This window comes from Pavona decussata, unplaced genomic scaffold (genome assembly GCF_977016875.1).
Source record: "Pavona decussata unplaced genomic scaffold, jaPavDecu1.1 SCAFFOLD_58, whole genome shotgun sequence".
Taxonomy (NCBI): Eukaryota; Metazoa; Cnidaria; class Anthozoa; order Scleractinia; family Agariciidae; genus Pavona; species Pavona decussata.
This window is the reverse complement of record NW_028145480.1, coordinates 2,899,330-2,924,116: the sequence shown is the minus strand read 5'-3', so window position 1 is coordinate 2,924,116 and position 24,787 is coordinate 2,899,330. Positions and strand designations below refer to the sequence as shown.

At 38.8% G+C, this 24,787-nt stretch overlaps 3 protein-coding genes across 4 annotated transcripts in view; 2 read left to right on the top strand and 1 right to left on the bottom strand.

Moving 5' to 3' along the window:
• Positions 1-8,163, bottom strand: part of LOC146479688 (uncharacterized) — a 32,729-nt gene extending 24,566 nt beyond the window's left edge. Inside the window, exon 1 of the mRNA XM_085110515.1 lies at positions 7,565-8,163. The gene's annotated coding sequence lies outside the window, so the exon portion shown is untranslated. The remainder of the gene's footprint in view (positions 1-7,564) is intronic.
• On the top strand, positions 3,412-13,004 carry LOC146479687 (uncharacterized). The gene is made up of 9 exons (XM_085110517.1): positions 3,412-3,593; positions 6,541-6,747; positions 8,656-8,769; positions 8,895-8,978; positions 9,540-9,665; positions 10,322-10,423; positions 11,085-11,198; positions 11,690-11,824; positions 12,804-13,004. The coding sequence occupies exons 1-9, from the start codon at positions 3,533-3,535 to the stop codon at positions 12,836-12,838; spliced, it is 978 nt and encodes a 325-aa protein (XP_084966643.1). The 5' UTR covers positions 3,412-3,532; the 3' UTR covers positions 12,839-13,004.
• A 1,572-nt stretch (positions 13,005-14,576) lies between these two features.
• LOC146479686 (uncharacterized) lies at positions 14,577-22,857 on the top strand. Of its 2 annotated transcripts, XM_085110518.1 has the most exons (8): positions 14,577-14,731; positions 15,653-15,778; positions 16,551-16,661; positions 17,010-17,126; positions 18,355-18,405; positions 18,496-18,618; positions 20,375-20,521; positions 22,214-22,857. In XM_085110518.1, coding segments are annotated over exons 1-8 (741 nt in total). In that variant the 5' UTR covers positions 14,577-14,667; the 3' UTR covers positions 22,216-22,857. The 2 variants fall into 2 exon arrangements, with proteins under 2 accessions (XP_084966644.1, XP_084966645.1); XM_085110519.1 differs by lacking the exon at positions 20,375-20,521 and having other exon boundaries at positions 18,496-18,657; positions 22,244-22,857.
• Positions 22,858-24,787: the final 1,930 nt, after the last annotated feature.

The following is a 24,787-nucleotide window of genomic DNA, read 5'->3' as shown; positions in this document are numbered from 1 at the left end:
AACAGGCTGAACCCAGGGTAAGAAGTTTAGGATATAAGAAACGGTACGGTATTAATTATGGTTAATTTTTCAGTGTCAATGAGTACGAGTACGACTTTGAAATTTCAAATCAGAGACTCTAGAAACAAGATTGGTGTGACAAGCGGTTATCTAAACCACGCAAACTAGATTTGAAAAGTCGTATACTCGTATTCAATCTCGTATATTAGTAGTCAAATCTGACGGTCCCTAATGTCTAGTACGATCACACGGGAGAGAATTTTCCAGAAGAGTCGGTCGGTTGCACATAAACATGAACAAACATGAAACTTGATTCTTTAGAGTCAAGTGGAAACTGTTTATCGGCAGTTGATGGCAGTCAGTGTTTGCATCCCTCTTTTCACCATGCTCATATCTACATGAAATTTTACATTACGCTCCTCTATCTAGGTACCTCAGTCAGGCTTCTTCCTTTATTTCCTAGAGTAATTCCTTACATTATAAAGCTTCCAAACTCTCTTTGTTAATGGAATAGAATAGAATAGAGTAGAATAGAATAGAATAGAATAGAATAGAATAGAATAGAATAGAATAGAATAGAATAGAATAGAATGAAATGAAATGGAACGGAATAGAATAGAATAGAATAGAATAGAATAGAATAGAATAGAATAGAATAGAATAGAATAGAGAATAGAATGGAATTGTATATTTATTTCTCACATATATCACTGGCAATTTACGATGAAACATAAATTTAAAAACTCGTGTTTCCAACAGTAGATGAGAACACATAACGACCAACAAAACCCTAAGGTACTTAAAAGGTCAATAAAACGTACTATTATACAAAACATCCCACTAACGTAAGCAGCAAGGTAAGAAACTGCGTAAAACGATTGGTACGGTTTGAAAAGCCGAACTGTTTTCCTGGCACGCCTAAGATCATAGCTATGCTCGAACGCAGTTTTTAACTTATTTAAACTTTCACTTTAACTGAAGCATGTGGAGAGTGGTCGGCACTGTGTGTCTGTGCTTTATACTGTTTGAATACATTACATACTTTACTTAAAAAAAAAAATTGAGACTTTTTTTGTAAATGATAAAATGATTTTGTAAACTCAGAGATTCACAAAAATATTATCGGCTTTCACTGAGCAAAACCTTTTCTTTTACGAACTTTTTTGTTTTACCTTTGACCGCGTTTAATATAAGGTCAGTGTCGTGGCGCGGAAATTCCACTGAGGTAAGCTACGTTCCTGTTGCAAAGAGGTTTGAAACTTGAACTTGAATAGCTTTTGCGACAATGGTCATATTTTAAATCGTTTTGCGCAACACACCCACAAACGTTTCGACACTACAGATATAATTTGCCATCAAAGCAACTCACAAAATTTCCTTATCTCAAAATATTAATTTTGCACTACCAATTTACCGTTAAAAAGTTCTGTAAGAGAAGTTGAAAAATCGTGGGACTCTTTTTGCAAAAAAGGACCTTAAGTCCAAATGCTCCAAAGGGGATCTACTTGGACCTCGTTTAGCCAATCAAGGGCTAAAACAAGTCCAGTGGAAGAACTTATTTAAAATTCACGTCTCATACGAGCGATCGCAGTGTCAAAGAGGTTAAAAATAAGACGACGCAGATCTGTGCATGGCTCAACGACAAATTGATAAAATTTTAACCGTTAAATGATAACTGAAATATTTTTTGCCTGCAATTAACTGTCTTGTCAGCCAAAGGGTCAAGTGAAGCACTAACCGTTAAAGTGATGACGTCGGTAACCCGTTAGTCATGCTGGATGATTGTGCACCGGATGTAAATCGATTTTACCAACCTAACCGTTGTCGAAAACATTTCTGTTGATTAGAGAAACAAAAACCGGAAGAAAGGGGTGGCGGAGGACAGATTCCTATGCGGAGGAGAGAGCTGTTAAAATATTAAAGAAAAATGCCAATATTCAGAATATTCAGGCCGGACTTCCGAGGAGAGGGGTAGTAAATTTTTTTGTTCTGATTTTTGGTCTCGCCTGTCTTATGATCGATTTAATTCTCTTGTGCCAGTGCCTCGAGCCTGATGCCGATAGATTATTCTAAAGGATTAACGTGATTAATAAATGGTCGTTTACGACCATCTCGAACCCTTTCCAAATAAGAATACGCGGTTAAGGTTCCCAGTGTGGTTTCGAAACAAGCATACCCTGTCTGAAAAAATAAAAAGCTCTCAAACGTTTCCCATATATTCAAAGCTGAGCAGCAAAAGTCCTCGTCAAAGGTGGACTAGACTGCGAGCGGTCTCTTTCTTCTCCTAATTTCTGGAGCGCATAATTTTAGCATCACTTTGCGCGCGTGATCAGTGAGGAAAAATGTACGACTGCTCGCGCGCAGCCTTTAAACGGACAGTGACGACGGACGTGTTCTTATATAAAGGTCCGTTTGCGTCTGATTAGCGCTAGATCAGTTGGTTTTTAGAGTTTTCTCTGTCCGAAGCTCGATGTTTGGCGCAACAACTTAAGATTTCAACGGAACAGTCGCGTGTTCGCGTGACTTTCAGTTGTCTTGCGATTCGAAAATTATCTCGTATCTCAAAACAGGATCATTGTCAAGTGTTATCAGAGTTAGGAAATGATGCAAACCAAATGAGGTTATCCGTTTTAAGGAGTTTTGATTAAAAGAGTGCCAGGTAGTTGTTTATACATTAACTGATTGTAGGTATGTTTGAGGATTTCATAGTGCTGTGAAATGAAAAAGATAAAGCTCTGAGTTTCATGCCAATCCATTTGCAGTAACAATTAAATTCAGGAATGAAAACAATTTAACAAGGTGCAAAGAATGCCGGACAAGAAAACCACCAGAAATAAACGAAGCGGCAAGGTTCATAAGACAATTGGCTTGAATTACGTCGCGGAATTATTTGCATGACGGAAATTTTCATTCCAGTTTTTCCACTCTTAAAATAAACTTTCCTAATTCATTTCCAGAGTGGGGAGTGGTTTCCGACGTCGTTCTTGCTTTCCATGCGGTACAAGTATGTTTGGATGAAATCCAAGTAGAAAAGCACGAGCATTTAACAGAATTTAAATCGGATAGCTTATGACTCGCAATACTCTAAATGCTCTGGCGTCTGTTCTATACAGTTCCCGCGCCAGCTGGTTCTATCTTTTGGGTCAGTGGATAGGTTGTGATCTTTAAAACACAACTGACGATTCAAGAATACTTTCTTGTATTGCTCTTTGTTTTTTGTTTGGTCCATTGTTTCGGGTTTTTTTCTTTTGAAACTGAATTTGTAAATACATGTGTCAATTAATTTCCACTCATAAGCGATAAATACACAAGAGGGTCAACCCTTAATATCATGTTACGCGTTGCGCACGTTAGCGGTAAATTCAAAATTCAAAAATTCAAAATAACCTTTGTTCTCGAGAATATAAATTGACCTGTCGCGACTCGCTAAACCAGTGCGCAGTGAGCTTCGACTCCGTGAGTATTATAATCAAGTTAAGCTAATTCGAGATTTCGCCACAAAGTGAAACGTTTACACTCTACTCATTTTACAATGTCGCCATTAAGGGTTTTTGCTGTTTTTCTCTTCTGGGAATCCATTGCGGCGAAATTCGGTAAGTGATAGAGTTTATTGATCCATTTAGCTTAATGATGACTCATTTTGTAAATTGCTGATTGATCGTAACGGTTGCCATTTCGGCATTGAATTCCGTGAACACAAATTTCGTGGGGGTGAAAATGTGAGATGCAAATTTTTTTTCGTAACAATTTCGATATTCTAATTCGTCCGTATGGTGAGGAGATCACCACGAACACAGCCGGACAAGCAAATCACTTTAATTCGAAAAAAATTTCCGCACAAGTAGCCAGGCAAATGATGTGGGTACGGTGTAAAATTAATTTAAGATACTGGGATTCTTAGCCAAAAAATGTCAAACTGTGGTTAAAATGGCAACAACGTACATTAGTTACGCCGTTAGAGCGGGTAGAAGGTGTAAATGATCAAATACGCTTTTCATAAGCGCTAAAGGTGGAAATGAACGAGTATGGATACGCCAAATCACAACATTGAGAACTATGGCTTTTTGTTTTGTTTTTGTAATTTTCCTTCTATTTTCCTTTTGTTTGTTTGTTGTTCAGCAGTAATGTGGATGTTTATGTCCTTTACAAAGGTAACGAGTAAAAGAGAAAATTTTTTCGCATGTTAAGGCTGTCAGCAGAAAGCATTGCCATGGCAACGTAAATACAAAGTGTTCAATTTGGCATTCTAACACGCTCTCAGGAAAACCTATTGAGACGCTAAACGATAAAGCCGGATAGAATTGGAGACGGTTTATTTTCCACCCACCGCAGGAAGTTTAAAATACTTGGGCGTAGTTGATGATACTTCAAATGTAAAAGAGTCAACATTCTTTTCATTCGCAGTCAATTGCCACGCCGGCCCTGAATATATCTCATGAATTTTTTCCCTTATTTGTAACTTTTTTTTTTCATTTATAGTATTCCTCTTCCTTTTTTAACAAATCCATTTTGAGGAAAAGACGTCACAATGGCATTGTCAGAAAAAAATGTGATTAACAGTCCCTTCTCTTCTAACAACGCTTTATAAATAGCGCTGCCTGCGCTACGTAGTGTAATAGTGTCACAGGCCGTTTTGTAAATAGCGCCGTCTACACTACCGCCCACGGAATCGTAGTGCCCCATGCTAAAGCCTGCAATCAGACGTCACACGCTTCATAAATAAACCCGTCTGCGCCGGATCGCCCTCGGAATCGTAGTGCCACAGGCCGACAATCTAAAAGTCGTCGCCACGCTTTGTAAAAAGCCAAAAAGCCATTTCGCCGCCCACCAGTTGGGATTCTTAATTAATGTCGGTCTGCAATATTTGTTTCTCATGTTGCTTCTGTCACTATCCCTGGAAAGCCTGGGACGATAATTTAGTATTATATATTATTTTTCTTGGCATGAAAATGATTTGAAATATTAAATTCAACCACGAAATCTTTATTTCCCAACCCTCTATTTTTCCAACTGCAAAAATGTTCTTTGAATGTCTGACAGTCTGCAGCCATCAACCAGTCGTATAATATTTTCATTAGGCCGGACTTCCGATTTTTATCAGCCAAAACTGCCAGACGACTAAATGCTAAAAGGGTTTAATAAGTTAAACTTCATGTCACTTTACCTGAGCAACACAGTTAACTGTGAAATTAAGACTCCAAACAGTGACCAGTGTCCAATTTCTCCTAATAACAAAACTTCTTTATAAAACGTGGAGGTTATGAGAATAAAGTACATGATCACAAAAGATAAAATTTCTCCGATAAAGACAAATTCTCTCAAGTAGGAGCAAAAGAAACATTTGAAGAACTGTAGGCAGAATATACAAAATCGTCGGAGTTTAATTCACTCCTGGAGCTCACGTTGAAAAAGTTCTATCTAACGTTTACAGTGCAAGTCCCTCGATTAAACTCCAAAGTGTGCGCGCCATAATATACAAAATGGTTCTCTTGAGTCTGTGTAGGAAATCCTAAAATGTGCCCATTCCAAAGGAATCTAGCTACTCAGCAGTACCGCTCCCTTTCGTGCCCTTTATAAAGCTGTACAAGATTGTTCTAACTTTTGAGTCTGTGAATGAAATCCCTAACTATGGCCATTCATGTAAAAGCTACTCACAGAGCAGTGCTTTCATGCGGTTCTGTTTATTTCTAAAAAAAATTCGCAATGTTGTATAGTCAGAATAGTTCTGGCTCGGTGGTTCTGGAAAGAAGTAAAATAATAACAGCCTTTAGGATTAAAAAAAAGGTCGCGCGGTGGTCGTTGTCTGAGCGGCATTATTTCTCTAGTTTATTCAAAGGCGTTAATGTGGCGGCTCTTCCATTTGATCCAGACGGAAAGATCAGGCCGTATTAAATAAAGCGAATTAACTCGTTATCAATCGTTTAAACGTTGCGATTATGGCATAACAGACTGCACCCCATTAATATACCTTAAGCTATGCTAGTCTGTCTTTCAAATGACAACACGCTAGCACTACAGATAGCGACATCCTATAACGGTGATAAGAACGGCATTACGCCAAAAACAAAACTAGTAGACCACGCTATCGATAACAAAATCGTGCCACGGTTGCTCTGCACATGAAGACATTTCAAATCACGCTATGGAATAACAGCGTCACGCTATAGCCTGGAAATATATGCATACCGTATACTGCAAAGTGATGTCACGCTATTAGTGAATTGACGTCACGCACTCAGTAATGATATCATGCTAATGAAAAGAGCATCATACTACCGTAGTACCGTTAACCTCCTCATGGTTTACTAATGAAAGCAACGTCACTTTAATATTTGATAACGATATCACGTTGGATCGAGACGTCATGATATCGATATGGACATCTATCACGACGTTAGTGATTACATCGCTTTTTAGGCTTTACCATCGCCTACAACTGGATGGAGGGTAGAGGGGAAGGGGGTGGCCGGGCATTGACGGGTGATTTGACAGCAGTTATTTGTGCGACTGTATCTAATTTATCATATCTTCATTGCATAGTTCGACCAAATCGTCCATTTTTCAATGACGACCACATTCCTCTGGGACAGTTTGATGAGCGAACACCGCTGGCTGAGTTAAAACGCATGTTTGAATCTCTGGATGAGATACCAATGTCCCAGTCTCACGTGTCACATGACTCAGCTGAAGATGGACCAGTAGCCTGGTACGAACCTCAGGAGGATGAACCATTTTACGACAAAGGAAGTAAGTGTTGGATTACGGCAGAGTTGATCGATTCTGTATGATATATACTAACGTCATATTACAGTTCAAACTTTGTGGCCACCTATATAAATTTAGCATACCTCAGTGACCGACTATCACGTAAACGCGCAATCTGATTGGCTACACAGGTGCCGTCTATCGATCGATAGACGGCACCTGGAGCTGTTGAAAAATGGCTTCCCCTTCGTGTTTTCGTAAAATTTGTGAAGAAGACGTACAAAACGTTTTGCAAAGTGCCATGCCAGAAAAAAACAAAGAAAGCTACAAAGTATGGAATAAAGATTTTTAAAGGTAAGTGCAGAACAATTTCCGAAATACAATGCTTTATTTAAAACCAACAACAAATTTCGCGTAAGCTTACCTAAGTTCGTAAGTAAACAAAACAAAGTTGTCAAAGAAAAGTAACAATTGCGGTTATTGATTTGTTTTAAATTGGTTTTCAACCTAAAAAGAACACCCATTGAATAACAAACCAAAGTCGAATTAAACACATGTTTGCAGAGGTTTTATGTGTCAGTGAGACAAACAAATGGTGAACCGTTTAAAGTTTCTTCACTTAAAGCCATCCGAGCGGCCATTGATAGATATTTGAAGCAAGCACCTATTAACAAGCCGGGGTCTATCGTCGGTGATCATGAATTTAAGAAGGCAAATGATACGCTAAATGCAGTCTGTAAAAATCTGATGAAAGAGGGAAAAGGTCGTCTAGTTGTTCATAAAACTCCCATCACAAGCGAGCAATTGCAAAAGCTTTTTGAAAGTGGTCAAACAGCAAACCGCGTTGTTTTACACATACCTGTATTTCGGGAGGAGAGGAAGAGAAAACCAACGCAGTCTCACTCCAAAGATGTTTATCCTCCGCCAAACACCCCAGGGTAGACGATATTTTGAGCTGCGAAGAGTCTTTCCGGGGACGGTTTTGTCGACAAAAAACTGGCGACCAAGGCGGCGTCGACGACAACAACGATGAAGCAGACGGCAAAATGATTGTCAACTCTTTTCCAGAATTTGAAAATGACAAGGACTTTGAAATTAAACTTAGTTTGAGCTTAACATCATTTTTTCTTCTACGGTTTGCAAGTTTCTGAGACTGCGCAATGTATGGCGAGATCACTGTGTAGCTTTGTTTTTGATGAATGAACTTTGATGAATGAACTTGGCAAATGCGCCAGTTTGTCAGAGCGCGCGCGATTTAGCATGCATCACTGCACAAATGTATAAAAATTTATGAAATAAAAAGATTTTTTTGCTTGATAGATCGGTCACTGAGGTATGCTAAAACAATTAGACGGCTCGCACTCGGTTTCTATCGCCTTTGATAGTTGGCTCGGGGCTTCGCCCCTCGCCAACTATCAGCCGATAGAAACCTCGAGCTCGCCGTCTAATTGTTAAATAGTTGCTGGGCCCCTGTTCTTTACCAAAAGACCTTATCCAATAGACAACCGTTTCTTATGCTGTAGCCATCATCATCGTCATCACCATCATCATCATCATCATCATCATCATCATCATCATCATCATCATCATCATCATCATCATAATAATCATTTTTTTTAAATCGGCCTGAATGACCTTAACTGGCCGTTAGCAGAAAAGGGAAGGCAACCCACTCCACCTCCCCCCTCCCCCCAATTCCCGCTCCTTGCTCTCCTTCCTCTTTGATAACGCTGTTCCAAACTTGTGCACTTTGATCTATATAGAATCACTTTGAGTGTTTGTTCCCTTCTGGCCTAAGCTATTTTCGCTAAACGATGGAAAACTAGTTTACTCGGAGCAACACAGTTGACAATAACAGCCAGAGAAACTGGAAAAGAATTTATATTAAATTTTAAGTTATATTTCCAGAGACACGCCGTGTTTAACACGATTTACTATTTTTACGAACAGAGTGCGCTGACAGATTTTCCAGATGTCAAGTATTCGTGAATAATCAACAATGTTATGCAGAAAAGTTCAGAAGGTGGATGCAGTCTAAATGCAGAAAGACTTGTGGATTCTGCGGTACGTTACTACAAGCAAACTGTGGTTTCTAAAATTCTAGTTTTTATGAGAGAATAGCTAGTTTTTAGCACTGACTTTAAGGTGTTTACTGAAAAAAAATCTTTTTTTCTTTTTGTTTGACGTAGAGGAAAACTGTTGGGACTCCAAATACGGCTGCTGTCCTGATCGCAAAACACTCGCGGATGGTCCTGGAAAAGCAGGTTGCGGAGGTAAGTCCCTTCAACACATACACCATAAAAATTTGTAGTAACTAAAAGTTATTCAACTTAACGAAAAAAGAAAGTAGCAGCGTTGTGAAGAGGTGTTCTGATAAATAACTTTCATTTGTATTACAACACCCGCCTTGTACATTATACACAACTACAGGAAAATGTATTCACTGCTCAGTCGTTTTCAGTTGAATCGGTGCAATAGGACGATGACAATGACGACGACGACGATGATGATGATGCGATGATAGTGATCACAATAGTTATCATCATCATCATCATCATCATTACAATCAACAGTGGCCATTATCATCATCGTTATAATTGTTTTCCAAAAAATAAAAAACAAGACAGTACTTTATCAAAATCAAAAGTAGTGAGGAGGATGTTTGATTTTGTCAAAACTCACTAAAAAATCAACAGCAGTGAGTGTTTATGGTACAAAAAGAATTGCTTCTCATCTGTCCTTACCACAAGTTGACGAAAAATCAAAATTCGTCTTCCTTGCATGTGTATTATCTTTTTGCCATGTCTGAATATTTCTTTCTTTTGCTTCCTTAGTCAAGTTATGTATTGATCTGAGAGACTGCGCAAGCGTCAACAAAGCAGAGTGTGAAAGCCCCTCCTTGTCGCAAGTAAAAAGATCTTGGCTCAGAGACAACTGCGCTTTCACTTGCGGGTTTTGCAGTAAGTAATAATGGTTTAATAACAGTTACTATAAAATTTTGTTCGGTCTAATCAATTCTCAGTAATTTTTAAAGAAAACGTAATTTCTGCATAAGTGATTTGTCAAAACACAAAACGTGCATAAAAATTCCCGAAACTAAAACTGGGAAGCAATATCCATGCAAACTAGATTTGCTTCAGTGCGTTAGAGAACGTTGCTGTGGGAGAAAGTTTTACTGTTGGAACAGACGAGGTCATCAATAAACTTTTTACGTTAATACATTCTTTTTCTCGCATATGTTGTCCGTTCATTCTCCTTAACAAAATCCAAGAAAGAAACAAGAGGAAAACTTTACGAAAAATGAATAGACAACAATTGTGACTGCGAGAAAAGTTGAAAAACTTTCTTAAGTACAACTGTCTTTATAATATATGGTAATCACTCATGAGTCAAAAACCTTCAGGTCTTCTCCAGCACTTTTCAGATAACTTAGGAATGTTCGGAAAGGAAGATTGTGGAAATATTTGACATATTGTCCGAAAACTTCAGTTTGCAATTTGTTGTTGTTGTTGTTTGTTAGTTTTTGTTTTAATCTTTTCATCTTTTTTTACAAATACTGCTTTCTACCCTTATCTTACTAAATGTACTACTCATGCATCACTTATTTCACAAACAGAGGCGCAAAGTCCCACGGCAGACTGTGAATCTCGTCAGCCGATGTATGGATGTTGTTGGAATGGCCAGGAGGCGACAGGATGGAACGGACAAGGCTGTTTACGTAAGTAAATAATCATTCTGTTGTAAATGTTGCATATTGCATATGGAAAGCAGCCATTCGAGGTTCATATTGTAAGCTGGAATTATAAGACTTAGATTTTAGCTTATGGAAAGTCAAGGAAGAAATCCGAAAGGTAGATTGAAAATGAAATAATGTGTGGCTAAAATATGTCCGGCTGACTTTCAACACGGTTTGTATGTTATTATTTGGATTAGGTCATCTTGTCATTTTGAACGAACGATCTGGTGAAATATACCAGAGCCATTATTTTGCCTATTTGTAAACCTTCTGTTCAGTAACGTTCTTACCTAAGGCTTTTACTAGGCCTTCTATTCAAGTTGAAAAAATAGCCTCGATTCGAATTCGAGGCCTTGTGGACGGCCACGATGGTCGTTCGATTTTCATTCACGTGCAACTGAAACTCGTTTTCCAATCAGGATGTTTTAGCATCGAGTTGATACGCTTTTAATTTGATAAAAAGATTCTAGAGCTTCAAGTTTTTATGTCAGTAGGTTTTATGCGTGTTTAGTGAACCTGGAGTGAAAGATGTTTCAAACGGACACCCATGATCGACAAACATGTCTATGGGAAAGGTGTTTCGTTTTTAAACATGTTTTGGTACTAGCCACATTAAGTTCTCTACTCACCGTTTATCTTTCAGCTTGTGAAGACGTGTATTCTCGAGCCTGCAGGCTGTTTTCAGAGTGCAATTCTCCATTCTACAACATGAGAACTTTTGTTGACCACAACTGCCCTAAAACATGTGGAAGATGTGGTAAGTAATTTTTAAAAGAAGTTGGCATTTCAAGTTAACCCACACCAATACCAATGATGTTTGATTGCTTTAGCCACAGACCTGCTGTTCCAGATATTTTGCGTAAGATCATCATATGCGCGACTAGTCAGCGAGCAGTATCACTTATTGGGTAAGCGGTAGAGCCGACGTATCGGGGCGCAGGCGCAAGTTACCAGCTAGCTTGCAGGCGCCGGAGATTCGAAGGCTCAGAAATCATAGCTTCGCGGCCCAATACACTCCCGATCGACCCAGTAACTAAGCCTGCTCTGAGGCTAACGTACGTGAGCCAGATAAAAACCACAGAATATTTATCAACACGGTTAGTTTTTGAAAGTTGGAATAATTAACCCACCCCTCACAAGTTCGTATGATCCAATACAGAGAATCCTGAAAGATGCGTTACACAACGCATGTATACCCAATATTATATACATCCTGCCGATCATTTACATTGTGAATTTCCTTGACAGGATCATGCATTGACAAGCAAGAGACCGCTAAATGTCAAAAGTGGGAAAACAAAGGGCTGTGTACGAGCACGGCAGGATGGAAAAACTACATGATGGAAAACTGTGCCAAGACATGCGGCTTTTGTGAATCGGGCGGTGAGTATATAACTACGGCAGTACATAAATAAAAACTAAACAAATGAATAAATGGGAATTTCAGTGGTATATCCTTAGAGTGGCTCTTCGTTCAACGTTTCCTGGTTGAAATGGAACTTGGAAATGCTGTTTGTTGTGGAGGGAGTTAAACCTGGCGAGCCCGGAGAAAAAGGGAAGGGAAACAATAACAAACTCAAGCCTCCCAGTGCTTCCAGTGGCGCTTTTACATGCTGACGTCCGATCTCACCCCACAGAAATTGTAAATCGCCATGAGACCATGTGATATGTTCGGTATATAAATACATCACCATTAATATAACCATTACCACAACCCACATAAGACACCAATTCCGGGAATAGAAAAGGAGGGCCCACATTGATGGGAGTCGTGTGCTGTCTCCAGTCGTGAAGTGCAATAGCTGTGAGTACAGTTGAGCTTGCGGTCTAATATTGCTTTGTTTAAAAGGCATACAAACGAAGCAAAAGGATCAAGGCAATGCAGAATTACCTAGTTGTCATAAAACCACTGATAACTGCAATAACGATTTCAAACGACGACTACGAAACGACACGAAGTCAAGCAACAAATTAAAAATTAGTCGTACCTCAATAACGAAAGTTGGCAGCGGTTTAACGCACAAACGGGGCAATTGCGCCATTGTGCATTATATTGAACTTTCTTGCCTCGTACCCATGTATGTCCTTTTAAACAAAAGCAGTATTCCATTAAAGGCTCAACCACAATAACAGCTATTCGAGATGACGAAAGCAATGTATTCCTTTTTCCCTTCTTTCAAAACGTCAGCTATATATTTTAGCATTTCTAAAGAACCCGCGGACAGTCCGTAATGAGCCTAAATAAGAAAGTTCCACTATCCAGGGGGAAGGGAATGATTCTGAATTAATTCGATTTTACTTATTTTTCGTTTCTTTTACAATTAGCGTACAACCTGTTAATATCATTTCTTTTGGTTTTCAGGCAAAGTGGGAGTAAGATCCTTCTTCGGGTTGTGACGTGACTGTAAAACACGGGAAACACTTTGAAGAAACTACTTTAGCTAATAAATATAGAAATGAAAGCAAAAAGTCAACTAGAATTAAAAACAACAAGTACTAACATAAAAGAAAAAGCCTTCTAGTATCATGATAAAGAGATACGCATAAGCTAAGCTTACATAGCAATGAATATAGGTCTGCCGTGGACCCGGTTGTTCGAAAATTTGACGCTAATCCCGCACGATAAAAAGTTTAACTACATTTTCATCTCGCCTGTTGAAAAATTTTTTTTTAAGCAAATTTTAAGCTGAGCAAAAACTGAGGACAAAATTATTATTGGTTAGTAATAAGAATGGAATCAAAGTTCATCCTCATCCCCCGATTTTGCTATTCCTGGGTTAACGTCAATTGTTATTCGAGTTTAATAACTAATTAATATAAATTCTTCCAAAAGATGTTTGTTCCAGGGTTTTGACTTCGATTTTTATTTACCATTAGCTTAAAGTTAGCTTTTGAAAACATTTCTTAATGAGCGAGCTGGAAAGCTCGGTTAATTTTTAATCGGGCCTGCATTAATCGACTTTTGAACAAACTGGCCTTGAGCCGTGGTGTGCGGTACGAAAGGACGAAAGCAAAAGGCTGAGTGGTAAATTACATGGACACAATACCGGATATAAGTAAAGCGAATACAGTGTAAAATCCCTTGTGTATTGGTACATCCGACCAAAATCCGGTAATAAATTGTTGCAAAATAGTTCAAGATGTACAATAAAAATGGTCAGCTTCTAAACGAAAAGTCTCTTATTTTAATGTTGAGCCGCGTAACGTATGTATTTGTTCGATATTTGGACAACATTGCGACACAAAAAATGCTGCATTTTAATAAAGTAGACCTGCACCCTTCAAAAGCTTTATTTTCATTGGACCCTGATAACCTGCAGCTGCGTTGTTTTTTAAGGGTGGGGAGCATTGTTCTGTTGTTCGTTCTTTTGTCCTCTCGACCAACCATGTAAGAATTTGTTAAAGGTGCAGGTTTCAAATACCCCGTATCAACCAAAGCCGAGATAACAAGCCACAGTCCAACAATCCTCGTAATATCAAAACAAAATCAGCTTGGTGACATCAAATTGTCAAAATTAAGATAAAAGGCGCAAGGCAGTGAAAAAGGAAGATTAATAAAGATATTAAATCTAAGGAAAACACCAAAGTAAATTAAACTTATGCTTCCCAAAAACGTCAGTTAAAAACACTAACAATGAAAATTGCAAGGAAAAACAGCAATCAAAGAAATGAATTTGTAGCAATGTCACTGTACATACCGGCTAAACGTGGTTCATTGACATATCGTGATTTTATCGACCCCGTTTCTTTTCTTCAAAAGAAAGATGATAGCTCCTCAATGTAACCATCTTAATATGATCCATTTTGACATTTTTCATACTATTTGCGTATTTGACAGTAAGCTACTTGTTTTACTTAGTGACATGACAAAGAACAGTAGTTTTGTATTATGTTTAAAGAAGAGCTAGTTACTGTAAATTGTAAATACTTGCTTTGTTGACGAACTTGAAGACAGTTCTTACCGCGTGGAAAACGGCAGACGGCAACCGCAAATACTGGCGGGAAAATCATGAACACGATGCTATTTTTGCCGCAACCGCGAAACTGAATAATCTCTCCAATATTATATTAAGCTTCAAGTCCCACTTGAATATCTGAAGAACGTTTTGTGAAGAACAATGCTTGGAATTTTCCATTAAGAGATTTTCGTCAGTCTTAGTTAATCCACAACAAATTGTAAGACAAAGCTTTCATTTTCTGGCCAGTACACGGAAACGTTATGTTCAATGTTGCTGTTCTCAGTTTGCCTTGCTGCACTAACCATCTCTTCCACTGTCGCCCAGAGTAAGGGTAAGTTACAACAGCCTTACTTTGAATAATTTTGATCTTTCCTTTGTGGACTTAAAACATAATATGCTCTTGTTAGAGGTTTAAAAATAAAAGAAACCTGTGTCACGAAACTTAATGAGAAACGTTTTACTTCGAACTGAGTTGAGCTTTTTAGCACGACTAGCAAAGTGCTTGCGTCCTCGGTTTAAATTTCGAAAACTGACAACTTTCACTTAAAGCAAGAGTGATAGCTGTTAAAATAGGTTGAAAGATGTGATAAGTAAAATCCCCATCGCCATTTTAAAATCTCCATTAATCACGTCGTCACATCATACACTGGCCTTATAACTTTCCAAGATAAGGTGATCTGAACGCATTTTCAGACTTTGAATTTTTCACCATGTATGGTAATAGGTAAATCAAAATTTAGGCAAATGTCTTTGTAAAAAGCTGAGGTGTTTTAAAAATAGCTAGAAAGTTTCAATTCACTGCAATATCTGTAAAAGCCCTAGACGAGATCGACTAAATGGCGTTGGAAAAGTAACTTATTGGCTTTCAAACTCAACAACAAAGAACAATTGATAGAACAGTGAAACGTTCTAATTGCAGAAACGGCAGTTTTGGCTCGCAACTCATCTGTCAACCCACTCTTGTCGATATTGTTCAACATTAAAGACTAAATGAAGTGTTATGTGCCTCCCACAGATTTATAAATTTGTATATTTTATATTGGATAATTCACAATTTCCTCTAACGCAATATCACAATGCTTCATAAGAGACGAAAAATTAAAAGCCATTGTACGACCAACTACAAGGTCACACTATGTAAAGAGGTCAGCCACCTTGTAACACGTTAAATTTAGGGATTCAACGTTGTATTTTTAAAATATTTCTCTCTATAGTGTCATCTTTGCATCAAACGGATATAATCTATTTCCAGGTTGGTGCCAAGACTACGAGTCCAGGAGATGTACATTCTGGAAAGCCAAAGGATTATGCAAAACACGTTCTTACAGCGTACATAACACGATGAGAAGACTGTGCTATGAAACTTGCAACTTCTGCGGTACACTTATGTCATACCTCTTAAGTATGCAGGGAAACTAGCTGAATAAAATTCGTGAGAATCGTGCAAAAAAAATGGATGACAAACTTTCGTGATATTGTATGAGTCACGTCACGTCACGTCACGTCAGGGACATGTGCTCTCGATAACGTCCAAAATCTGGGAAAATGAAACTTCCTGCAGTATTATCGGTTATAACACGTATTAAGAGAGACACACATACCCTTTGCAGTACATGGAACTATTATATATAAAGGGTGCTTTCCAATTGTCACAACTAAACGGCTAGACCGGCCAGTTCGTAAAAGGAATTTACCAATTTGAAGGATTTTAAACGAAGGTTTTATCCTAGTCCTTCGAATTTCTTCAAAATAGCGCCTACCATTTTGTAGCACCTTCCATTCAAAATGACGCATTTTGTGTAATTGGTTTACAGACTGGTCGGTGTGGCAGACCAGTTCTGACAAGTGGAAAGCGCCCCAACGTGGCTAAATGTAATTAATAGTAATAATTTTAATTTATATAGCGCCAATTTTACTAATTAAAAATATCATTAACGCTTTACAGAACTACTTAAAGAACTCTAACTGAACTCTATATAAGGATACAATGCAAGAATTTGTATAAAAACTAATCAAATCAAATCAAATCGAAATGAGGCTGCGAATTGTGATATTGACACGAGTTAACTTGACTTCACACGTCACTGTTAGAATATTAATAATAATTAAAATATATAGATAACTATTCTCTTGCATCATGATTATCTTAGATCCACCTTCTCCTGAAGTGTGCTATGACAGAAGGCACCAAGTATCAGCCCACGGGTGCTGCTGGGACGGGATTATCCCCGCCACTGGTCCGGGCGGACAGGGATGCCCAGGTAACTAGTTTCTTGAATCCTGTGATGCGAGGACTGGTTTCAATTGGCTAAAACACTAATGTGTACACTTACCTTACCAGCTTGACACAGCCAATATCCACACAGAAAATCATATTTTCAACGAGTTTCGTCTTTGTACTAACAACATTGTGTATGCTAGATTTGAAGTTTTTGGAACTTTTCAGTACGTTTTTATGTAATGTTTAAAACATGAGTAGCAGACACGTCACACGATAAATTTGAATAGCCAGGTTCTGTTAAAAAGAAATTAAAATTGCCTTCTTATCCCTTGGTCGACCCAGGATTAAGCATTCTTATTAGTTTCTTGTGTTTCTTTCTTTCTTCCAGCATGCGAAGACGGCAGGTCCAGAAACTTTTGCTCCATGATGAAGGACATGTGCTTCACTAGAGAAAATCACAAGCTCCTTAGAGCTAACTGCCCTGAGACATGCGGCTATTGTAAGAGTAAGGAAGAATGTGAACAGGAATGTGAACAGGAAAAGTAAAACTCGTCACTCACGGCAAACACTCGTTAAGAAACCTTGACCCTAAGCTGTGGAGTAACCTCTCCTATAACGAGAGACTCGTGAGCAATCTAAAGGCCTTTAAACTCGCAAATAAGAATGCGTGATCTACCGAGCTTTAATTTTACAAGATGGATGCAACGGCTACCATATATATGCAATTCTAAGTGTTTGTCACAGACATTGTCAGTGATATGTATAGATGCACGAATGACGTCTTGAGCCCCAAAAAAGATCATGTTGTTCTTCCGCATAAAATTTTACATAAATTGAGTTTACAGATGGTTAGCCAATCACAAGCATTCGTTGTTAGTTTTGCATTAGCTAGTACGCGATCTCTCTAGTTATATGTCATATATGAACTGATAAAAACCAAATTTGCCCTCTCAAGCTCCTCGCAAATCATCACTAAGACGAATTTTGAAAACATTTCTCATTTTGCGCAGGATAACCAAAATTAAAACAACGTAAAAAACAAGAAGATCCCATTTGACCGAACATGTGTACTCTAATAACGCACAAAGGAAGTCAAAATATGGCAAGAACATCAATAACGCTACTCGACGTACTTGTTTGTTCTTACCGCATTTTGACGTCTCCTGTACTTTGTCACAAGTACAAACGCACGGCCAAAAGGAATCTATTTATTAACTACACGTGAAGTTATGTGTCTTATACACAAAGTTCCGCTATTAAAAGGGCAAGCCCCTCCTCCCTTTCACGCCTTTGTTGGTGCGAAACGCAAATTTAGACGCCATTCAGTCGTGGCATGTTGTTGACTCAAGCTTCCTTAGAAGATATGCTTCAGAAATTCATAACATCACCACAACAATATATGATATTGGTTTCTAATTCGGTTACAGGGTTCATTCCGGAAACGAAACCAATTTTGTTAGTAAGAATCGTCGAAAAAGGGGCGTGTTGTTTGTAAGTTGTTTAGGCTCTGATAGTTGATTGACAACCTAACGTGAGAATGGCCAGGCCAGGCCACTTAATTATACCCGAATTTCCTTATTTTAAAATCCCTTAACGGGCATAGACGTCGATCACTAATCTTCCCCGTCAAGGCTTTCTATTCCATATCTCCACACAGTATGCTTTGTCACTGCCATTCATGCTGACAGGTGCATGTTCTTGATCAAAGTCCACTGTTTCTATTTCTTTTATAGAGGCCCCTCATCCCTGCAGAGACGACTTAGGTCAGGAAGTTGTTTGCCAAAGTGAGTGAAGCTTCAATCAATGTTACCTCAACATATTTCCGATGTCTCATCCCACAATTTAAAATGGTTTTGTTACTATTTTTTCTCAAGATGAATGTTATGACCTTGACCCTAAAGAGCTTTGCGAGCGCCGCCAATGGACTGGGTACTGCAAGGTGGACAGGTGGCTGGATTACCTTAAGAAACGATGCGCACGCACATGTGGCTTCTGTGGTAGGATTTATCATCCTGAAATGTTTGTCAAAATCGCCCGTTATCTCCTCTCCTATAAATAACTTATACTCAACTATTCTCTCTCCCTCTTAGCTTGGAAGTCACGGTTTCGACGAACAGTGTCACTTTTAAGTTGCGTTACTCTGTTTCACGTTTAACTAAAACGTAAAATTCCGACTATAAGCCTTGGACTCAAATTCTTTCGAATGACCTTTCTGGGGGCTTCTTTTCGGGGAGGGATTGTCATCTGAGGGAATTTTGCGTTTCAAAGTTGGTTAGGTTTGACAATAAAACAGGTTGAAACAGGCTAAATCAGGTTGAGACACGAAGCTAACAGCTCAAAAACAGCGAGTCCAGATCCCTACAGTCCATGGCCTTTTAGCCGGGAGTGCAGGACTTTTTAGCAGAAGGATTTCAAGTTAGCTTCTGGGATTTTTGGGTCTTATATTCCGAGTTTTACGGCATTCATTTGCTTATTAAGCGAATTAAGGATATTGTGACCCTTGTTTAAAAACAGTAAGTTACTCCTCTTGCGCTCTACACGCACTTTTATCCAGCAATTGTTGGATCGAGAGAATTGCACCGAGAGCCCAAGCTATGTTTAATATAAAAAAAAAAAACTGAATGTGCTCTAAGGCGCAAAAAAATGCTGTGCTTACTCCAACTCCGTCTACTAGTTGTACTAGCTCATTCCTGCCATGCGCATAGTTTCATGCCGACTGAGGACTCGTGTAATTATGATCATTTGATAGGTGCGTGCTCCTTTAATGAAGCAGAGGAAGTCAGATTATATTATAAAAGAGAACGATTTTATTCAGAATTCCGAAGGGTAGATAAGGAAAATCTAACGTAACCGATGCTAATGACGGATGTGGGAAACTAAGGCTTGGTGCAAACGCGCGGTATATACAGGAGTTACTGCCGGATTATGTAACAATCACTAGACGAACTCAAGTTGCACATGAGTAAGATGAGTTCATGGCTAGCGAGGAAACATTGTTGCCTACTGCTCAATCGTTGGCATGGATTATAAAAAAAGTTTATTTAGCAACTTAGGGAAAAGTTGCTGTTCAAAGAAGATTATTTCGATTATTCTATTAATGGGCAACTCTCCCACTTCTTAGATATTTCACAACTAGTCCGACACTATTGATATTTACCTACTTTGAGATGAATAATTAGTTATAGCATATACTAGCAAAACAATGGATAACCAGCCAGAGGGACAATTACTCGCCCGCGAAATCCAGGACAGTGACGGGAGGTGAATAGCAACTCCTGAGTTTGATTCGCCAATCAGAGCATGCGAAAAACATTATCCATGTCTAATAACCGCTAAAGCGAACTAATCAGAGCGCGTGTTTCTCATATCCAATGGCTGTTTATACAACACATAAACGAAGGCCCAGCAATACGGTCATCATTTTCGTACACCTTTTCGCGTAACAAATATTGCATTGCAAGTTCCGATTGTTTATTGCTCGTATTACTACGTGTACCTCCGGGCGCACCATATTTTCATGTTGCAGAAATAAGACGTCGGTTCTAGTTTTGTAACATGAAAATTTGTTGCAGGCGGAAATGGTAATAGGTGCAACAAACAATCGTAACTTGCAACGTAATATTTGTTGCGCAACAGATTGTACGAAACATTGCCCTTTCTGAGTTGGCCTTTTAAATACTTCAATTAGTCTTTATCATAATCCCACCTACCTAATTATGATTACGTTGATTTCCTCCTGCATGTTGAAACAAGGGGCCGATCAGTGTAGAGATATGATGCTAACACGTGTGTGTTCCCTCTGGAAAGCGAGAAACCGCTGTACAAACTCGCATCCGGCATGGAGGCTCTTTATGAAGAAAAACTGCAGGTTGACTTGCGGACTGTGCCGTGAGGACAGGTTCGAATGCTTAAAAAAGGAAGGAAACACGTTAGCTTAATTTTCAAACACCAAGTTACAAAGTAAAGGCTAATAGACGAATTTTAAAATTCTAGCTTGGCTACGACGCTTTGGGAAATACAAGAAAAGAAATTAATTGTTCATCTCTGAACCTCAATGGAATTTCTGGTGTTTTATTTCCCCAAGCCGCCTCGTAGCCAAGTTAGAATTGTAATATATCGAAATTGGTCTTTTGCGTCATTGCCTAAATTGAGGGAAATCAGATTAACATCCTTCGCATTTTAACTTTAATCTTCTAACCGGGTTAAATTTGGTATTAAGGCAAGAAGTCTCGATATATAAGAACTGTAAGGCGCCTCTTTAATTTCACACGGTCTCGAACTTGATGGCGTCATCACGACTCCGAAACGTTGTTCGGTTTTATCGTTTATTTTCACTGGTCTTGTATTGAAAAGCAAATTTAGGGCACGGTATTTTTCGGGGGGGGGGGGGGAAGAGGGGCATTCTGGAATGAGAATACCTGGAATGGCGTTTTAGCCATTTGTATTACCTTCTCTCATTGTGGAATCGTTAGAAAATCATTCCAGAGATTGAACAAGTAGACTGTTCACAGTCCCCTATTTTTCCGTGGGATTATCGAGACACGTACGCTTCGATCGAACTCCCGCCATCTTGGCGAGCGCAACATGGGGAGAGAACCTAAACTACCGAGGGGGGCCCTAGTGAGGGATGTCATTCCTCTTTCCGAATGGTCGCAAGGTTGACTTGACGCGGCGTTCTGTAAACATAGATGGAGTTTAAAACATCGTGACGCGAAAAACCACCTGGAAACACTGAAAACAGCACTGAAAAAGGCCGGCTTTTTTGAGGTAATAAATTAACTTTCTCGAAACAATAGTTTCAAAGCAAACACGCGAATCATGATAGATTGAGAGTCTACGTACTACACCTATAAAGGATAACCATGGCAGGCCCATTTTATATAGAAATTCTTCTTTAATCGTACATTGTACAGTGTGAAACATTACAAAGTGTACAGCAATTTTAACGTAACCCGCACCATTAGAGTAAATTAAGGGGTATAAACGGGCTAACGAGGGCAATGTGATGACTGTGTGGCAGTCTATAACGTATTAGTTACAATCAAGTATGCACGTCGCCCTCAAATTAACATAACAAATATACATATAAAAGCATTATTAAATTTGTGCTCCATGATTAGGGAGGGTCATAACAACCTGGAGGTGAGCAAATACTGTAGCCTAGCTCTAAGATGTGAGGTTGAGTGAGTCTATAGGTGGTTTGCATTGCCGCCATGTCGGTGGACATAAAAAAAAAAGAAAATTTGTTGACATAGTTTGCATAAAAATGGAGGTTAACTCCCAGAGGAGAAAAATCTTATTGTTCCTGTACACCAGCATAGCCGCCATGACGTTACATGCAAACCATCAATTGGGTTTAACTAGCGTTGCCAATGGCGATGACTTACTTGGACTGACCAGTAACGACCAAAATTACGGCCTTTTTTCATCATTGACAAACAGCATAAGGCAAAATGCAAAGTCTTCCTTTCGTTCGAGGTTTCATTAAATAAGCTTCATCTCAAGAATGAAAATGGCCTTCCCTCATGTTAAACATTGATTTTACAAATATTTCCTAATCATAATTTTCTTCTTATCTTCAGGTAGGGCGGTAGGGCTAATCAACAAGAAGCGGAGGCCAAGATGTATTTAATATTCTATAGTGTTTCAATTTTTGACATGCAAGCGAAGTAGTTTTGATCGTACAGTTAGGTGTTCCAACTATTGTCACCATTTTTCCTGTATAACAGAGCTTTTTTAGCCGCAAGCAAAATTTAGTGTAAGTAGAAGACTTAGTCATCTCGTTCATGAGCTGTAATATCCTGCAAAAATTTACAAAACAGCTGCCATAAGAATAAACTTTAGAATCGAGAACGTTATATTTGAATGGTCATTGTAGCTGAGGTACTTTTCATTTTCCGCGGCTTTACAACTGCAAGATGACACTTTACAACCTGAATGCGACATCAAAGAAAACGAATGGCACTATTGATGTGGTGTATATCCGGGAAAGTTAATTGCGTTTTAACTTAACACTTAGCACTCTTCTGAGAACTGTCAACTTTACTGTCAGGGCAATTCATGACCAAGCTGTGAGATTGTTACTGCGCATGCGAACTCATTGTGAAAAAGTCTGCACTGTTGAGCCTGTCCAACCGATGTCCCATAGACCCTTATCACTCGGCGGCCATGTTGAGTCTCGGGGGAATAAAAAGCTTTGTTTGTGCACGGCAAGCCTCGGCCAGACGCGAATTCAGCGTGAGGCTTACCGTGGGTCTGATTGCTTTTGGAAATGCCTTCGGGTGCAGATTTTCAAACAAATTCGATTAACGGCAACTTGGCTAAAATTGTTATTTTTTGGTCACATCCTCACCTCTTGCCCACCACCTACACCATCCCCTCCCTCGGGATTTAAATTTGATAGGTGAATAATTTTAACATCCATGATGTTTGGATGCCACGCTTTTTAACACTTTCGAATCAGTAACGCTTCAAATTAAGTTATTTAATATTTACATTCCTCCATTTTTAAACCAAAGGAGCATTATCTGAAAGCCGGTCGACTATACCTCATGCTTATATGTTGAAAACGCGACTTAGAAATTTCAGACATGGTGTCTCGGCAATTCGATCTCGCTCCGATTCGTTCGCCACCTTGGTATTTCTATCCCAGACGACAGTAATTATTTTTGTTTATTTAAAAGAAAAAGGTTTATTAGCGTAGATCAGCTTACCTTTGACCATCGACGTAACAGTTCGCTTTCATCGGGTGAATTTGTGAATGGCATCCGCGCATAATCCAGATCGATACATAACATATTAACAAGCGAGAATTCCGTCCGGGGAATGCTTTTTCTACAGTGTCAACAACTCTTGATACTTGAGATGAAAAAAAGGCTTTTCACTTGCCTTTTGCAGCCACAGGAAGGAAGGCTACGAAACAGCTAAATGCAATATTATATCTCGCCACTCGGTGTCCGCCGCCATGTTTGAAAATCAGCGGGAACAAGATAATGCCTCGTACTCGTGGCTCGATCCAGACTCTACGGGACACATCGTTGGCGTGTACTGGGACCACTGTGATCTGAACAGTCGGCAAACAGTCATGTCAGAGGTGAAGCTGGTAGACTGACTTTCAGCTTTTGATAAAATTTGCACTTGAGAAAAACGATCGAACTTAAAATTAATATTTGGCTCAGTTTTGAGGCTACCAAAGGACGTAATGTGTCGGAAATATGAAACGTTTGGATGCAGGGGACCACACGACGCAACGCAAAATAAACTGGTCTGAATAAGTTCAGTTGCCGGATATCATGCAGTAGAAATGCACACGCCAGACGTCATTTTACGTGTAAATAAACCAAACTGATTGCAGGGACAACTAGTCTTCTTCAGGCAATCTGTAACTCTGGTCCTGAAGAAGACTAGTTGTACACTAGTTGAAATATTGGCCCAAATAAATAAGCCCTTTGCCGTAGTGTCAGCCCTGCAATCAGTTTCATTTATTTGTCGGAATTGATACCCATATGTGCGCAAAATGAAAACATGTCAAAACTCGGCCTAGGTTGGTTTATTTGAAAAAAAAAAAAAATTTAAAAGTCTGGTCCATTTCAATGAGTCAAGTAAATGAATTAAGACTCGGACAACTTTAAGCTGGCAGAAAACGTTGAATTCGGAGTGGGCAAATTTAACTGACCCGCGCATAAGAGAAAGTGTGACGATTACCGCCGAGATAGAATCATGTGACATGTGGTCCCTTTCCATATCTTTTAATTACTTAGCAATTTAGGTGTAATTATATTGTTTAAATAAGCTTATTGGTACTTTGATGTTTTTTTGTTTGACCCCGGACTCAGGGGGATCGACGCATCGACGGAAAATGAAGGATTGGACTGGACTGGACTCTAGCTGTTTGGATTCATATCAAATAGTTGACCATTGAATTAAACGAGACTTTTTAAATTAAGTAAAACTCAAAATTTTAAAGTCACTTATCTACCATCCACAAGTATCATTAATGATATTGGCTTATTTAACAGTTCCACCAGGTGGCTTTTCTTCAGTTATTAATAATAATAATAATAATAAAAATAATAATAATAATAATAATAATAATAATAATAATTGACTTTTTTTCAGGGAATAGCGTAGGATGGTGTTTTTTTTTAACTCAGCAGTTTTCTTTTT

Coding starts and splice junctions, on each gene's coding strand:
- LOC146479687 (XM_085110517.1), top strand. CDS start 3,533: ATGTCGCCATTAAGGGTTTTTGCTGTTTTTCTCTTCTGGGAATCCATT. Junction 8,770..8,894: donor AAAGACTTGTGGATTCTGCG/GTACGTTACTAC, acceptor TGTTTGACGTAG/AGGAAAACTGTTGGGACTCC. Junction 11,825..12,803: donor CGGCTTTTGTGAATCGGGCG/GTGAGTATATAA, acceptor TTTGGTTTTCAG/GCAAAGTGGGAGTAAGATCC.
- LOC146479686 (XM_085110518.1), top strand. CDS start 14,668: ATGTTGCTGTTCTCAGTTTGCCTTGCTGCACTAACCATCTCTTCCACT. Junction 15,779..16,550: donor TGAAACTTGCAACTTCTGCG/GTACACTTATGT, acceptor TGATTATCTTAG/ATCCACCTTCTCCTGAAGTG. Junction 17,127..18,354: donor GACATGCGGCTATTGTAAGA/GTAAGGAAGAAT, acceptor TTTCTTTTATAG/AGGCCCCTCATCCCTGCAGA.